This window comes from Siniperca chuatsi, linkage group LG2 (genome assembly GCF_020085105.1).
Source record: "Siniperca chuatsi isolate FFG_IHB_CAS linkage group LG2, ASM2008510v1, whole genome shotgun sequence".
Lineage (NCBI taxonomy): Eukaryota > Metazoa > Chordata > Actinopteri > Centrarchiformes > Sinipercidae > Siniperca > Siniperca chuatsi.
The window spans coordinates 17,350,326-17,368,498 of record NC_058043.1 but is presented as its reverse complement, the minus strand read 5'-3'; the positions used below and the strand labels follow the sequence as shown (position 1 = coordinate 17,368,498).

Below are 18,173 nucleotides of genomic sequence, written 5' to 3'. Positions count from 1 at the left end.
ATAGTCTCACTTTAAGTGAATTTTCTTTGAATTGAAGAGAAAAAATCTGCTCAAGACAAGTCAGATTCAGCTAGTTCATAAATATTCAACATATTCATTATTCAGTATTGCCACCAGAGCACAATGTTTGCACAAAGCAATAACTTACTGCAAGATGAGCTTTTGATTTTTAGTATATATGAATGTAAGCTTTGCCAGAAACATACCTTGATATCTTTGGCTTTCACTTTGTTACCGGACAAAACAAGCAGTTTGAAGACGTAATTTTGGCCCTAGCCCTAGTTTTCACTTGTGTGCACAAACAATACTTTGAAAAAAAATGACAGGGGTTGCAATAATCACTTTACAATGAGTGGTTGTGGGCACAACCCTCAGCCTCAAGTTTTAAATTATATTTATTATAATGCTTGTTTACGTTCAACTTGTATCAAATAATTCAACAACAGTTAAGCATTTACCCAGTACTGGCACGTTAGAAAACGATGGGATCTCGTTTTCTGCTATTGGGATGTATTCCAATCCATAACCTTGATTACCTCGCGGACAATACCGCAGTGACTCCGCAGACTAATCTTGCTCGCGGGCTGCAGTTTGATCCTCTTAAAGAAATCGCGTGCTCAGTGTTGCGCATATTTTCGTAACTGTCGAGCACGCGCGGCAAACCAAGCCCGGGCCCGCGCAGCTCGCGCCCAAAACCACCAGGAGCGAGGCTCAGTCGCGTTCACGTGCATGGATCGAGGACGCAGCAGCTAAAGCTAAACGGGCAGCAGGTTATCAGGCCCAGATTATTCACGGAGTCCAACGTCGCTCATTTTGTTCAGGCGGACCTCCGACCGGCAGGGATTAGAAACGTGCGAGATCATATGTGTGTGAAGGGGGAAAGAATAGCGCAAGATGGTTCGGGAAACCAGACACCTTTGGGTGGGAAATTTACCCGAACATGTTCGAGAGGAGAAAATTGTGGAGCATTTCAAACGGTAGGTTACGCAAGATCCTCTGTTGGCAAAGCAACGTGCGCTAGGTGCAGCACTAATGTTAGCTAGTTGCGACGGATAGCCTGCGACTAATGCTAACACAGCTAACGTTAGCATTTTTGAAGTTTTACAAGTTTCTTATGTGCTGCCTGTGCTATATTGCAGCACAGCAATATTTGTTAAACCGAAATATCGGGAATGTAACCACTTAAGTGTAAATGTTTACGATTTGTAATGTTTGGCTAACTTTTGCTAACGCCAGGAGACAAGTAGCTATGTTTGCTAGCCACCCAACCAACCATTTTGTGGGATGTCAAGACGTTTTCATGATCAGTAATGTTACAAGCCGAAAGGCAGCTAACGTTAGCTGGACAGCAGGTCACATAACATTAGATGACTTGTATTGTTTTAGCTACTGGAAACGTCTGACACAACGTTATTTCTGTGGTCAACAGTGTTAGAGAAATACTTAAATGTAGAGAAGCCAAAATCTTCGACCGATCAGTGAGCCAACCGGGCTGACAATCAAATGTTAACGTTAGCAAGTTGTTGAGCTGGTTGACGTCGGTAGCCATCACTGCACTTAAACTCGGCTAAGATACCAACTGTTGTATTTTAATTTGGCCGAGTTACAAGTAAAATGCAAACTAGGTTTTGCGAGTATTTAAATTTAAAGAGAGCTAACAGCGTACACATGCATGCTTTTTCCGTGTTGAAGTCATTTGAAGCCGTGTAACGTTATATGTCATTTACTACGTAACGTTAAGGCAACTCGAGTAACTCAACAACAAACCCATCTGCAACACAACAGTTCACCAGTCATAGTTAATGGGAGCTAATTGCACTACCGCATTACCAGTGGTCTGGTGACATTTGTAATAGGGATGTTTTAATAACAATAGCACTTTGAAGTTGTTTAGTAATCTCAACAATACTGGTAACACCACGCTTAATCATCCAGCATAACTGCAGACACTGTTTAAGACACTTCCTTAAGTTCAGCCAGTTCATTCCTGTTTAGTGGCCTAAAAGGAAACGTTAGTGGAAACTTGCTTTGGGTCATAATTGGAGGTGAATCATTACTGTTTGCTTATAGTATCTGCCTCTTTTGCTAGTTATTTACCAGACTCTGGCATACAGAGAAGCAGCTGCACTTACCCTGTTCTTAGCTGGTGTGTATGTAATTTCCTCTTTGTTTTCATTGTAATTCCCTCTCAGGTATGGGCGTGTGGAAAGTGTTAAAGTTCTGCGGAAGCGAGGGTCAGAGGGTGGTGTTGCAGCCTTTGTGGATTTTGTGGATATCAAAAGTGCGCAGAAGGCTCACAATGCTGTCAACAAGATGGGGGACAGGGACCTTCGGACTGACTACAATGAACCTGGGTCAGTCCCTAGTGCTGTGCGGGGCCTTGAAGACAGCTCCCCCTCGAGCAGTCGAGACGTTACAGGATTCTCTAGGGGAACAGTTGGTCCAGTGTTTGGCCCACCTGTGTCCCTTCACACCAGAGAGGGACGTTATGAACGGAGAATAGATGGGTAAGTGGACACGGCCTCCCCATAAAATCCAGGGGAATCTAGGTATTGGATAGGTGTAAAACCTTAACACATAGTGGGGTTATCCGTGAGGGATAGATGCCTCAAGGGGGTTACACAAAGGTAATTAGGGATCGTTCACTTTTCATCATAATTGACTTGCCTTTCCCACGGGATCTAAGTAAATTAACTACACATTATCATTTGGTAAGGTAACTATGATTCAAGGTTTGACATCTGGTTTGGATATTACATCTGTGAGGAATATCCTGGTGAGTTTTGGATTTATTACATTTTGTGGGAAACTATCGTGGGGAGCTTTTGGATATTTTAAAAACACTTTCTTCCTAAATATGGGATCTAACCGTGATTTTTACTTGGAATCGCTTAAAACTGGAAGTAAATCCCAAATACGAAGGATGTACTTTTCTTTGAAGAATATATTCCGGTAATATATAATTACTCCAAGGATCTCCCATCTCAGGTTGTCAAATTTTTTTCCTCTTGGCAACAGCTGATGGTTGGACTACTTTTACCGTTTTTTTGCATCTGTGGATACGGCCCGTTCTGGATTTAAGTTTTGAACAAGTGGATGGAAGAACTTTACATTTTACACACATCACAAGAAAGATTGATGTAGTGCATATGTCTTAGGCTATCTCAGTCATTTTAGGATGAGATTAACTATATATAGTGAATGCTTTTTGTGCGAAATATGGAAGTTATACCAAGAAGACTCTGCAAGAAAACTGAGGATCCAGTCAACCAGCCAGCAAAGTTTGGGGCTATTCTTGTTTTGGATTGATGGCCATGAAGACACATGAAGACCGCATAGTTGGGATGTACCCTCCTGGATGTACGCAATACTGATATTCCATGTTGGATGTACTGATGTGGACCCTAGTATGGATAGGTGTAGCTGCCATTTATTTGGATTACTCGAGTATGGATGTAGCTGTGTAAGGCCTCAGTGAGGAGAAGAGCACTCCAAGTATGTTACAGAGAACTGAAGACAACTTTTTCAAAGTAACTTGAAATGTTTCTACACAAAGATGAAGCCTTCCAGTATATATACCTGATAAGATCCATGGATTCTGGAATTATGTCATGTCTGTTAGCCCATCAGGATTTTATATGCTGTGATCATAGTGTTTACAAGCTTGTGTGATGTTAAATTACTTGACATTCACCAGTGGAATACATTTTTACCCCCGAAGCCAAACTTTTGGAACATACTTCTTCCTCATACTACAAGACAAGACTGATCCAGTTGGATGTATTTTCCATTCGGGCAGCAACTTACTGTATAGTCAACCTGGAATGCGCTGAATTACCCTGAAGTTCATCATCTTTTTTTTTTTTTTTTTAACCATATTAATTTATTAAGGTCTTATGTTCCAAATTTTTTTTTTTTAACCACATGTCCTGAAATCCATAAAGAGGTCCATTTCTGTGATTGTTTTGTTTTTCCCTTTTTCCATCCAGTGAAGAAAATTAAGTAGTGGATTATACATCAACAATCTACTGGCCTGGTGCTCCACAGTATTTGAAGATAACGTGCAGTGCGATTCAAGAGAGCCGTTTTTGCCTAATTAGATCAATTGATTTTTCCCCTTGGTTTTTCATTCGGGCTCTCACATTCTGACCACCTAGATTTTATTTGGATTAGTTTCGGTAACTTCTTTTCCAAAAGGTTGGTATTGCTCTGCCCTCTGCATATTTTCTTTCTCTAACCTTCCTTAGTGCTTTGTCTAATATTACGTTTTGCACTGCTTTTAAGGGAAAGGATTCATTTGATGCAAGAGAGGAAACATATATATTTTATAAAATATATACATATTTGTCATTTCTTTATACAAGTGCCTCTTTTTTCCAGCATCACATAAGTACTACAACGTATTGTTTTCACATTAAATACATTTATCTGAACTCTGCACGGCATTTTAAATTTCAGTACCACAAAGCTCCTTGATAGAATTATCCAGTTGAATATTTAAGAGAAATATTTCATTTTGACATTTTCTTTTTCTTACCAGCAATAGTTCATGAACAGTCAGCCTCTGAAATCAGCTCCCCTGGACACCCAGAGGAGCCAAAAGTGCTCAATGTCTTTGTTTTTGCAAATGAAAGTAATTGAAAGAGACTAAGAACAGCATTTCAACATTGCTAAATTATGTGTTTGTATGAGTAGATCTTCAAAATGAAACAAAGCTTGTAGTGACTATCAAAGTCTGGGGTGGCTTTGTTTCATGTGGCTGTTTATGAATTTTCAGTATAGAAAATTGTGCTTATTAGTTGTCTTGTTGCACTCAGAAAAATGAAATGACATTTAAGGCTACTGGCAGTTTAGACATTGGAGCATCGCCAAAGAAGTCGTCCATGATAGTATTTATAGACAGTGCCAGCATTTGATAGGTTGACCTCATTATGCCATATCTTGAAGAGTCAAGTTATTTGACTTGTTTGTCTAGTTGTGAGGAATTTGGTATTGTTTTTTTAAATCATTGTTAAATGGGTTAGTGTTAGGGTTCTTGTGTGCCTAAAACCTTGTAAACTCCCAAATGTCACGTTTGAATGAAAATATCACATTACTAACTTTGTTGTGAAACTTGCTGCTGAAAACTTAAAAAGCAGTTTAACATACAGTGCATCCGGAAAGTATTCACAGCGCTTCACTTTTTCCACATTTTGTTATGTTACAGCCTTAATTCAAAATGGATTAAATTCATTATTTTCCTCAAAATTCTACAAACAATACCCCATAATGACAACATGAAAGATGTTTGTTTGTTTGTTTGAAATCTTTGCAGATTTATTAAAAATAAAAAACGGGGGAAAAAATCACATGTACATAAGTATTCACAGCCTTTGCTCAATACTTTGTTGAAGCACCTATGGCACCAATTACAGCCTCGAGTCTTTTTGAGTATGATGCTACAAGCTTGGCCCACCTATTTTTGGGCAGTTTCTCCTTTGCGGGACCTCTCAAGCTCCATCAGGTTGGATGGGGAGAGTCGGTGCACAGCCGTTTTCAGATCTCTCCAGAGATGTTCATTCGGGTTCAAGTCTGGGCCACTCAAGGACATTCACAGAGTTGTCCTGTAGCCACTGTACGGCTATATTATATATTGGCTGTGTGCTTAGGGTCGTTGTCCTGTTGGAAGATGAACCTTCGCCCCAGCCTGAGGTCCAGAGGGCTCTGGAGCAGGCTTTCATCAAGGATGTCTCTGTACATTGCTGCATTGATCTTTCCCTCGATCCCGACTAGTCTCACAGTTCCTGCTGCTGAAAAACATCCCCACAGCATGATGCTGCCACCACCATGCTTCACTGTAGGGATGGTATTGGCCAGGTGATGAGTGATGCCCGGTGTCCTCCAGACATGACACTTGCCATTCAGGCCAAAGAGTTAAATCTTTGTTTCATCAGACCAGAGAATTTTGTTTCCCATGGTCTGAGAGTCCTTCAGGTACCTTTTGGCAAACTCCAGGTGGGCTGTCATGTGCCTTTTTACTGAGGAGTGGCGTCTGTCTGGCCCCTCTACCATACAGGCCTGATTGGTGGAGTGCTACAGAGATGGTTGTTCTTCTGGAAGGTTCTCCTCTCTCCACAGAGAAACACCAGAGCTCTGTCAGAGTGACCATCGGGTTCTTGGTCACCTCCCTGACTAAGATCCTTCTCCCCTGATCGCTCAGTTTGGCCGTGCGGCCAGCTCTAGGAAGAGTCCTGGTGGTTCCAAAGTTCTTCCATTTACGGATGATGGAGGCCACGGTGCTCATTGGGACCTTCAATGCTACAGAAATGTTTCTGTACCCTCCCCCAGATCTGTGCCTCGATACAGTCCTGTCTCAGAGGTCTACAGACAATTCCTTGGACTTCATGGCTTGGTTTGTGCTCGGACATACATTGTTAACTGTGGGACCTTTTTATATAGACAGGTGTGTGCCTTCCAATCATGTCCAATCAACTGAATTTACCACAGGTCAACTCCAGTCAAGTTGTAGAAACATCTCAAGTATGATCTGTGGAAACAAGATGCACCTGAGCTCAGTTTAGTACATGTGATTTTTTTATTTTTTTATTTTTTTTATTTTATTTAAATTTGCAAAGATTTCAAACAAACTTCTTTCACATTGTCATTATGGGGTATTGTTTGTAGAATTTTGAGGAAAATAATGAATTTAATCCATTTTGGAATAAGGCTGTAACATAACAAAATGTGGACAAAGCGCTGTGAATACTTTCCGGATGCACTGTACAATAGCGTCAGCACTTCTTTGTTCTTAGTTGACAAACTGGAACCCCATTGAAGAGACCTTTTTTTTTTTTTTTTTGATGGTAACAAATCAAAAATTGACAGAAACAGACTAATTAATTTAAAAGGCTAGAATGACAGGATCCCTACATTAAAAATACTGGCACTTTTTTACCACTTTTAAGCTACTTAAATTGACCCCACATCTTATCTGGCCTGCTCTGAGCTGTGTCTTTGCTGTACTGGCCATTTGGATTTTCACAATTGTGCATTTAGATGCCAAAATAGCTTTAACAGGAAATAGGTTTTTTGCCTTTCTTTTGTTTAGAATCATAGTAATTCTTTTTCCCTCTCTACCCTGTTCTTATTTTACAGTAGCTCAGAAAGCCGTGAGCGTGCATATGATCACAGCCCATATGGACACCACGACCGCAGTGGCACTTTCGACAGACAGCGTCACTACAACACTGATTACTACCGAGATCGTTCTATGTTTGCTGCTGCTGGCCCAGGGAGCAGTGCCATTGGGGGAAGCTTTGAGGCATCAGACCCACATTTCGACTCTAGAATCCGAGACCCCTTCACTCTTACTAATTCTACACGACGTGACCTATACAGAGATGACAGAGGACGACGTGTTGATAGAACCTACCATCACCGTCGGAGCCGATCATCTCATTCCTCACAGTCAAGGCACCCTTCCCCACAACGGACCACGGGACAAACCCCCAAAACTCCTCATTCCCCTAAAAGAGCTCCTTTGTCCCCTGGGAGAGGCCCAAGATCTCGATCCCACAGCAGATCTTCGAGCTCTGATTCTGTCAGCAGCACCAGCAGCACGGGCAGCGGCAGGTGTGACATTTGTTTTGTTGTGATATTAACTCTTGTTTCATGGGTTGGTTGACTGGATGCATACATTTTGTAAGTGCACAAACCATTAACGGGTATTTGCAAATACTTTGACTCTGACTGACAAATGTCTAATCATTGTTCTCTGGTTTTCTGTTTTTGTTTTTTTTTTTTTTTTGGTCACAATAGCGATTCAAACAGCAGCTCAAGTGATGGGTCTCGGGCACGCTCTGTTCAGTCGTCAGCTACACACGCACCTCCTCAGTCTTCTATGGTGCTTGACTCTGATGAACCACGCAGAAGCTTTGGAATTAAAGTGCAAAACCTACCAGTGCGCTCCACAGGTGAGTTTCTACATGGCTTATAAGTTTTAAGTGAGCCTCTCAAAGACTTCAATGTTTACCAGGGGGGCATTGTCTAAAATTTAGGATAGAGGTTCATCACCTGGTCTACTGTTGTTGCCATTTCTAATTCAGAATATATACAGCAATAGTCTCCAATCATGTGCCATTGATAGCCATTTGTATATATTGTTTTATTACAGTGTCCAAAGTGATCTATTTGACACTTAATTACATGCCAAGGGCTGGTAAACTAAATTGTACCTGCCAAGAATGTTTTTACCAACTAAAGCATTTAATATACACACTATTCAATCATATTTCATGTTTGGTATTTGGTACTATATAAAATATGCAATAATCATCATTTACTTTATTTTTTTGTCTTAAACTTATTTTGTCTTCTTGTATTCTGTAACTTCACATTTAAAATCTAGTCTAAACATTTGTGATTTATGTATACCTGTTAAAATCAGTTAGTAACACCTTAACAAGATGCACTGTGTACAGGGTTCAACAATAACTGTTGGCCAGTAGCCTGTGTCAATAGAAAAACAGGCTGGAGTAAGAAACCTAAAGCTTAAAACATCCAGATCAGGCTTGAGTCACTGCTTTAAAAACAAACAAAAAATTGTATATTACCAATTCAAGCTTTGATACTTGACTACCCCCCACAACTCTGTAATGTCCACACGTGTCAGCCAATCATATCTGCTTGCCAGCCACATCAGTGTCACTGTAACAAGCATTTACAGTCCAGTTTCAGTAAGAAATTAGGAGTCTAGAAAAGTGTAAGCAGTTACTGTGAAAGGAAGCTGTGAGAGAAAAACAAGGAGAGTCAGCAATATGGAAAGCATCATTCCCTTGTCCACAGGTTTATGTGCAGATTAATTCCTATTAACAGCTCCTTTTAGATAGTGTAGACTTGGTCATTATTATGATTTTGAATTCTTTGGAAAGTCTGTTGTTTTCAGTACTCTTTTTGAAGATGGGCATTGGATTGTAATCTTTTGTTTTTTCCTCTGCAGACACAAGTTTAAAAGATGGACTTTTCCATGAATTCAAAAAACATGGGAAAGTGACCTCAGTGCAGATCCATGGAGCATCAGAAGATCGCTATGGTTTGGTGTTCTTTAGACAGCAAGAAGATCAAGAGAAAGCCCTCAGTGTCTCCAAAGGAAAGCTGTTCTTTGGCATGCTTATTGAAGTCACTGCCTGGAATGGTCCTGGTAAGTGATGACAAATATACAAAACAATATTGTGATGAATACTTAATGCCAACAGATGAATTCAACAAACATTTCTTAAAAGTGTATGTTTCTGTGCTAGTGGTGGAGAATATGAGCTTGACATTTAGCAGCATGTCAGTGATATTAATGATAAACCTCTTTCTTCCCTCAGAAACAGAGAGTGAAAATGAGTTCAGGCCTTTGGACGGGCGGATAGATGAGTTCCACCCAAAGGCCACAAGGACACTGTTTATAGGCAACCTCGAGAAGACCACCAGTTATCAACAACTCCTCGACATTTTTCAACGCTTTGGAGAAATTGTGGTATGCTACCCTTTGACTGTGTACTGTAAATTGGTACATTTTACATTTGATATGGGTCTCTAATTGTCTTTTCTCCTCTAGGACATTGACATCAAGAAAGTAAATGGTGTTCCCCAGTATGCCTTTGTGCAGTATTCTGATATTGCCAGTGTCTGCAAGGCCATTAAAAAGATGGATGGAGAATATCTGGGGAGCAACAGACTAAAGGTAGTGTTTTTACAGTAAACAATAGTAACATTTCTGACCTGTGTAGGTTTTCAATCTAATGGATTCTGTGTATATAATTTGCATGTTGTTCTCTTTCTTCTTGAAGCTTGGGTTTGGGAAGAGCATGCCCACAACGTGTGTTTGGCTAGATGGTTTGGCAACCAGCATTACAGAGCAGTACCTCACACGGCATTTCTGCCGCTATGGACATATAGTTAAGGTAAAGTGTTATTTTCTCTTGCTAAAGATTTTGAGCTTTTGATTTTAATGCTGTGTAGTTTTCAAAATTCTAAATGTAACTTTTTGTCCTTTTTTAGGTTGTGTTTGATAGATTGAAAGGGATGGCCCTCATCTTGTACAACAACACAGACTTTGCTCAGGCAGCTGTAAGGGAGACCAAAGGTTGGAAGATTGGTGGCAATAAAATTAAGGTAAATATTAAGTTATTGGGTTGATTGGTGAAAGTATTTTTAATGTGTGTGTCTGTATATATATTTATGTGTTATAACAACTTATTTATTTATGAAAGGTGGATTTTGCAAGTCAAGAGAGTCAGATGGCATTCTACCGATCTATGCAGTCATCTGGTCAAGACATTAGAGACTTCTATGAAATTCCTACTGAGCGACGGTAAATTGCCCATATTGTTGATTGCATGCAATTGATAATGTCCATGATGATGAAATGGTCTGATAATCTTTAGAATCACAATTCCATTGCAAAATATGTAATCACGTCGTCTTAATCTGAAAGTAAAATGATTAATTACTTTTTAAAATTCATTACTTTTCTCTTCCAATTCTCTCCATTCAATTTACAGAGAGGATCGCAGACCTCCATACCATGAATTTACAGCAGAAAGGGCCTACTATGAGAATATACGAACCCCTGGCCTCTATCCAGAGGATGCACGAAGAGACTATGCGGCTCGCAGCAGAGACCGTTTTCCTGAACTGGAACACTATCAGGGGGATCACTTTGACCCACGTTATCATGAAGACCCAAGAGACTACAGGGACTTCAGAGACCCCTTTGAGCAAGACATCCGAAAATACACATATATTCAAAGGGAGCGAGAAAGAGAGCGAGAACGTTTTGAGGCTGATCGCAGCAGGTGGAGCCCTTCACATCCAAGGCGACCTATTACTCCTACAGTATCGCCTTCACCATCTGAGCGTGCTCCCAGAGACTCAGAACGACGGGTTTACAGCCAGTCCTCTGAGCGAAGTGGTAGTGTGAGCTCAATGTCACCACCACACTTTGACAAATCTGAAAAGACCCTGCTGGAACATGCCTCGAAGAGTGACAAGAGTGAGAAGAGCAGTCAACCAGATCGTGTGCCAGGTGCTGAGAAAACCAAACGTGCAAAACGAAAAGAGAAAGGTGATAAAGACAAAGTTGAGAAGATTAAATCAAGAAAAGCAAAGGGGCAATCCCCATCTAACCCACTGCCTGAAACAGAGCTTGAGACTGGTTTTGATGGAGCGCCTGGAAGAGGAAGGGGATCAGACCAAGATGCTCATGAGAGGCAGAAATGTAAGGGGGATGGTGACTCTCTTACTGGAAATCAGTTGTCAACTGCTCATCATGACTCTGTAAAAAGTGAAAGATCTGAAATGAGTAAAGGTGAGAATTCAGACTTGGATGGAAAAAATCGACTCAAGAAACATCTGAAGTCTGATATTGGTAATGATGGGAAAGATTCATCAGTGGATTCAGATCGCCTTGCTGCAAGAAAAAGGCGCTTTGCTGATTCTAGTGGAAGGACTATTCGTCAGAAAAGAAGCAGGCATGAGGAGGAGGATGGTATTCAGTCCTCTGACTTTGGTGCTAGTGGCACATATTTGAAAGAGTCAGACACTGACAAACACAAAGATTCTCAAAGGAGAGAATCAAGACTTAAAACTGATAAAAGTGGCACTCAGAAGGATGGTCAAGAGGACCTTAGAGGACAAAGAGAGAAATCTGAGGGATCTTTGGACCCACTGGAGTCAAAACGACATCCAGGGAACACTTCATCCAGAAGGTTTTCACATGAGGGGATTACAGACCAAAGCAGTGTAAGGGAACAAGAACACCATGCTGCTTTCAAATTTGGTACTCAGAATGCTGACACTGACAAAAGTGTTAAGAACAAGGAAGACCATGTTGACATTGACCTCTCTCAGAGTTACCGCAAGCAAATGGAGCAAAATAGACGGTTGCACCAACAGCAACAGCAGCGCGAGTCTGACAAACCTGACAAACCAGGAAGTCCCCAAGGAAGTGAAACGGAGGACTTGGAACATCGCAGTCTTGTGCATGAAGTTGGTAAACCACCTGAGGATGTCACAGATAATTTCCCGTCTCACAAACTTAAGAAACTAGACCAATTTGAAACTGACTCAGGGATTAAGAGGGAGCGTGTCTACCGGAGCTTCAGACAAAAAAGTGAAGATCCGGACTGGAACAACGCCTCCTCTCCAGGGCATCAGCACTTCTCTCACCATGCAGATGAGGACTTTGTGGATCCTTCTCAGAAAGAGTTGAGTAGAAATGAGGAAAAAATTCACCCAGATCTGGAGTTATTAGTCAAAAGGACACACAACACACAGGTAAACAAGCCAAACACTCCTTTACTTAGTGTGGAAGAAGAGCAACAAAAGAGATGGGAGAGCAGAGTTAAACAAGATTTGTTACCCGACCTGAACTTTTCTAGAAGTCTTAGTAAAAACATTCACAATCGCAAGCGTTTGGAATATGGTATTTGGCATGACTTGGAGCCTGGGGAAGTACGATCTGACCCTGAGGAGGACAGAGAGACCAAACCCAATTCTCCTGTGCCCTCAACATCTATGCCTTTTTCCGAGAGGCCAAGGGTTGACAGGTTTTCAGACCCCAAACTAACACATCTTGAAAGGAACAAATTCTACTCCTTTGCACTTGACCAGACCATCACACCTGATACAAAGGCTCTGCTGGAACGTGCAAAATCTCTCTCATCTTCCAGAGAAGATAACTGGTCCTTTTTAGATTATGATTCTCACTTTGCAAGTTTCCGCAACAGAAAGGATACTGAGAAGGTAGAATCAACACCACGACCTACACCCTCCTGGTACATGAAAAAGAAAAAGATTCGAAGTGGCTCTGAAGACAAACTTGATGACAGAAAGGAGGAGCCTAAGCCAGAGGAACAAGAACGCAGGGAACTATTTGCCTCCCGCTTCCTTCACAGCCCTGTCTTTGAGCTGGACTCTAGACGACTTCAACACTTAGAACGCAAACATGAAGAACCTGAGCATACACAAAACCAACAACCCAGTCAGCAAGGAACAGTAGATGGTGATCTTGACTCAGGGCCAGTTGTCCTTTTCCATAGTCGTTTTTTGGAACTCACACGACTACAACAACAGAAGAATAAAAACCAACAGCTGCAGGAGGCAAAAGGAGACACAATGGTCACGGATGAGTATAAAGTGGAAAAAGCCCCAGTTCAAGAGCAACAAACTTTGCAGTCACCTGAAACAACAGAATCTATCATGGAGCCAGAAATTAAACCCATCAGTCCTGCTGAAGAGCTGATTTCTGAACCCCGACTCACACCTACTTCTGTCACCCAATCTGTGGTTAAAGACTTTCCTCCACCAGAAGAGAAATGTGTTGCGTTAAATCCAGCCCCTGATCCATATCCTCCTGTGTCTTTCATAAAGGAAGAGGTAAAAGAAAATGAACCTGTTGTACCCCTGCACCACCCACCAATTGAGACGTCATCTGATTCTGAACCTACACCAATAGCAGCACCCGATCCCAGTTATTCAGTGGATAGATGTAAAGTTTCTCCATCTGAAGGGAAATTGGATATTGTAACTGAGGATGTAAAACCTCTCTGTACAGAAAAACCATGCCGCAGCGATTCTCATGATGAGTTTGTTAGCAGTTCAGAAGCAGAACTGGATACTGAGACAACACAACCAGAAGTGCCCGAAGCCACTAGTCCCATACCACCTAGTCTTGCAGAGGAAGTGGATATAGTCAAGAAAGAGACCCATTCCACTTGTAAAGCAGTAGCAGAGCATGAGGGAGAGAAGAAACTTCAAGTTAGTAAAGTGCAGATGCCTATCGATAATGACACAAATGACGAGCCAATCTCACCTCAGAAAGAGCATAAAACAAAAGAAATGAAAAATAAAAAGTGCAAACAATCCCCTGCTCAAGTTGTTCCAGTCATGTCTACCTCTGGTTCTGAGAAACAAGCAACACGCAAGAGTGAGCGCATTGACAAAGAGAAGCTGAAACGTGGATCATCCCCAAGAGCTGAATCAAAGTCCACAGGCAAATCTCCTATTCATGGATCAGATCCTGATATGTTAGAGCAGAGCATACCATTAATCAGAGCAAGACGAAGAAATGTTAAATCTGTGTATGCCACCCCAGTTGAGGATGATGCGCCAGTTCGTTGCGGAAAGGAAATGACCGAGTCACCACGCTCTGCACGAAAGCGAGGTACAGACAAAGATGCAACACAACAAAATATTGAACAGGATCCACCTGCTCCAGCCCCTACAACTAAACGGGGCCGTCCTCCCAAGAATCGTAGACAAGGTGATGAGAGTTCAACAGTTAAAGTAGAAAAATCAAAAATAGACAATAAAGACACGGATTCAAATGAATCAGAAAGCGGTGAACGAATTCCAAGAGTGTCAAAAGGGAAAACATCCCCTCATGGCACAAAGAGTTTGTCGAATCAGATGTCCACAGTCCTAGGATCTGCATCAACAAGGAAGGCGGAAAAAATTGAGGTGGCTGAGGATGATGATCAGGAAATGGATTTCACAGATGAAGATTCCTTGGCTTTGCAAGATTTATCAAGTTCATGTAAAGAAGATCCATCGATAAAAGTTGACCAAAAGAAAGAGGAGAAAGACAAACAAGGAAGAGAATTGGGCAGAGATAAAGATGTTCTCCAGGAAAATGCTTGTGAGGGTAAATCAAATGGGAAAGAAACCGATTCCCCAGTCTTAGACGAGAAACCCATCTCCGAAAAAGACAGAATTGTTAGAGGAAAAAACAAGTTGACAAGGACTCCTAAGTCTCCTGTCCTCAAGAACCTCAAAATCAGACTAAATGTCACAGAGGTCAAAGATCTTCTTCAGTTAGGGGATGATGAGCTTGGGAATCAAGAGGATTCTTCAAAAAAGTTACCTGGTGACCACAGTGATCAGTGCACTAATGCGAACAGAGAAGGCTCCAACAATGAAGAAAAGGAAAATGCCATTTTGGAAAAGAAGGAGCTCCTGGAAACGCCAAAAAGCTTAATTTCACAGGAGCTGGAATTGGAGCAGGCCGTGGAGAACATCGCTAAACTTACAGATCCAGCTTTTCCATCAGAACAACTGACGCCAACTGTCCCACATAGAGAAGTAAAAAGTGACCCAGAGGAAGAAAAACCTTCTAATCCTGCTAGCGAGACAGAACTCATGGCTGCTATTGACTCTATAACTGCTGGGGAAGCAAATGTATCCGTAACCCAAGCACCTCCACCAAGTGCAGATGTAGGTTCAGAACCTGAGATTCAAGACTTCATTCAGCCTGCCAAGGAAGATGAACCTGAAACAAATACACCCGCTATACAGGAGGAGCCGGTCTTCCCAACCACACCCAAAAAGGGTGCCAAGGGAAGACCTAAAACACCTAAACGTTATAAAGGCCAAAAGCAAGTAAGAAAGGATTTAAAGGAAGGACATTCAATAAGTGAGGAATTGACAACTCCTTTAGCAGAAAGCACAGCTTCCAGTGTAAAGATCGTTCCTGAAGCAACTCCATCAGCCGCAACTGCTGCAGTTATTACTCCTACTACTTGGAAGACAGAACCTCAGCCTTCAGCTGTCAAGGCTACAGATGTCAACGCAGAGTCAGAGTCATCTTCTGAAGAACACATTCAGCATCTTAAATCTGTTAACCCCCAGTCTAAGAGTCCAATATGCCCAAAGCCTCAACAGGTGGCACCTGAGTGCGTCTCCCCTTCTCTGTCTCCATTAGCGAACAGGCCAAATATCAGACCCATTCAAACAATTAGAATTCCTGTTTCTCCGCCAGATTGGCGCCACCAGACTAAAGATACAGGAGTCTCCTCTTCACCTGTCATGCCGTTGACATCCAAGGAAAACCAGCCTTTACCTTCAGACTCTGAGAACGTAGATATAGATCATGGCACAAGTGACTTGAGACAGATTCTTATGAAACACAAAAATACTTCAATGCCAGGCAGTAGTTCTATTCCTAGTAATCTGCTCACCCTGCGAGATCAGAACCCCTCTGAAAGTAATACTCCATCAGCTGTTGTGCCAAATAAGTCACCACTACCCGATAGTAGAATGCCAGCTCATCCAGCTCCACCTATTGTTCGACCTCCAGCCTCACTACCATCTCCTGAGACAAAGTCTGTGATCTCTGTTATTGCATCCACTGCAACCTCTGTTATCAGTCGTGTTTGCAACCCTCCTGAGCCCGAGGACAAAGTAAACATGAACATTATTAATCCCTGTGTGGACATGGCTCTACCCAAACCATCCTACAGGCCCAGCAAAGACGATACTGGACCATACCATGGGCCATCTGTTGGTGATGAGGGGGGAAGTGCAGCACGCTTCATTGTTGAGAGCCCCACTCTTGGTACAGGATCTTGCCCAGGTTTGAGAGTAAATACATCTGAAGGAGTGGTAGTATTGAGCCACTCAGGCCAGAAAACAGAGGGACCACAGAGGATTAGTGCAAAAATAAGTCAGATCCCACAAGCAACAGCAGGTGACATGGAATCTCAGCAGTTGGTGTCCATGCCCCAGATTAAACAAGAAATGTATGGCCATTCTCATTCAGGACTTCAAAAGGGGCCTTCATCGCAGACAGATCATGGGCATTCTGGTAAGATGCAGTCAACTTTGTCTTCTATTAAACAAGAAAGCACTGGGTTGGAAAAAATGGAATCCACTTACCAATCTGGACCTCAAGGAGTAGTGAAGCGCCTCGCACAGGGTAACCAGCAAGTAATGAGTTATCATCAAGAGTACTTGCCAATAAAACATCAAAAGAAAATGGACAGTGTTGATCCTCACAATACAGATGGAGCTAAACCATCTTGGACTTCTGCTATAAGTCCTGCAATAAGCCCACATTTGCCCTCTCCACCTGGCAACCATGTAGGTTTTGTTACAGCGGCTGGTGACAGAGCTCCCTCACATATAAGCGGGGTCAAACAGGAACCACGATCACCTCGCAAGTCAGGTCATCCACACTCTCCGTTTACTAAAGTGTCCTCACCCATAGGCTCCTCATCACCCAAGGGCATACAAGTGATGTTGTCCACTGGTCTTCCTGCCATGCAACAGTTTATTACTGGTGTACATCATCCAGAGCAGTCCGTTATCATGCCACCTCACAGTGTGCCTGGAGGCTTGGGACGGATGTCTCCTCACCGTGTTACCCAGTCTATTCCAGTGGGGCATCTTGTCCAAGGAGATGTTCGGGTCAATACTCCACCTCTTTCTGTGATGAGCTATGGGATGCATAGTGAGCCTCTTTCCTGGTCTGGTCCCATGCAGCAACGGCCCACCTCACCCCAAGCTGCTGGCAGAGACAAGGTTCTCAAGGTAAACCCCAGTTCTTTGAGGACTCATGAGGGGGAACAGGAAGATGCCAGACGCTTCCACCAGGCTCCAGGAAGACAATCTGCCACACAGCTTAAACCGGAAACTATGCAGTCAGATCCTCGTGGGCCTTTGCGGAGTAATGTCCAGTTGGAAACATACATGGCACAAAGAGAGATGCGTGTGCTCTTGCATCAACAGGGAGAACGTTCGGCTACAGACCCTCATTCTGGACACATTCAAGAGACTCCTTCCAACCTACCATTATCCTTGTCTCCAAGAGCACATGTTTTGCCTACAGGCGTATCTGAGAAGGATATAACAAAGCCATTAGAGACAAAGAGGCAACATTCCCCTCTTCCTAAAGATGGAATGATGGGGATCCGACAATCTGGGCAAGCAATGGCATCTCCCCAGAGAGTTCAGCTAATAACACCAGGACCTAGTGGCTCATTCCCAGAGTACTCAGGGATGTACTCAAACCCAAGAGGGATCCATTCTCAAATACCAGAGACATCTCCTGTTGGACTTAACCAGCCACCACTGAGCGTCACACCAGCCATGGTGAGTTCACTGCCCTTAACACTCCAATTTATTAGGTACACCTAGCTAAAGCTAATGCAGTCTAATACATCAGCCCTGCAATAGATCCTACCTCCAAGAAGGTTATAATGTTTAATTTTTGTTGAAACAGTTTAAGAGAGATGTTGATTTAACTTTATGGTCATTTTGAAAGCTGTTGTTTATGGTGCTGTTTAATTGTTTGGCTTTATACTGAGAGGTTTTTCTAATATTCAGTCTTAACCCTTATTAATATAAATGGGGCTGACAATAAGACTGGC

The 18,173-nt window shown here is 42.3% G+C and overlaps 1 protein-coding gene across 4 annotated transcripts in view; it reads left to right on the top strand.

Annotated features, from left to right (window-relative positions):
- Positions 1-654: 654 nt before the first annotated feature.
- The window catches only part of si:ch1073-335m2.2 (msx2-interacting protein), a 20,944-nt gene continuing 3,425 nt past the window's right edge, over positions 655-18,173 (top strand). Inside the window, exons 1-11 of one of the 4 annotated variants that reach the window (XM_044213699.1) lie at positions 655-977; positions 2,193-2,507; positions 7,138-7,611; positions 7,798-7,952; positions 8,978-9,178; positions 9,351-9,502; positions 9,584-9,709; positions 9,816-9,929; positions 10,027-10,140; positions 10,239-10,339; positions 10,530-17,895. In XM_044213699.1, the coding sequence (XP_044069634.1) occupies positions 895-977; positions 2,193-2,507; positions 7,138-7,611; positions 7,798-7,952; positions 8,978-9,178; positions 9,351-9,502; positions 9,584-9,709; positions 9,816-9,929; positions 10,027-10,140; positions 10,239-10,339; positions 10,530-17,895 (9,201 nt within the window). In that variant the 5' untranslated portion in view covers positions 655-894. Of the gene's footprint in view, positions 978-2,192; positions 2,508-2,540; positions 4,198-7,134; positions 7,612-7,797; positions 7,953-8,977; positions 9,179-9,350; positions 9,503-9,583; positions 9,710-9,815; positions 9,930-10,026; positions 10,141-10,238; positions 10,340-10,529; positions 17,896-18,173 lie in introns of those variants that run through there. The other 3 variants (XM_044213691.1, XM_044213714.1, XM_044213706.1) reach the window with 3 other exon arrangements.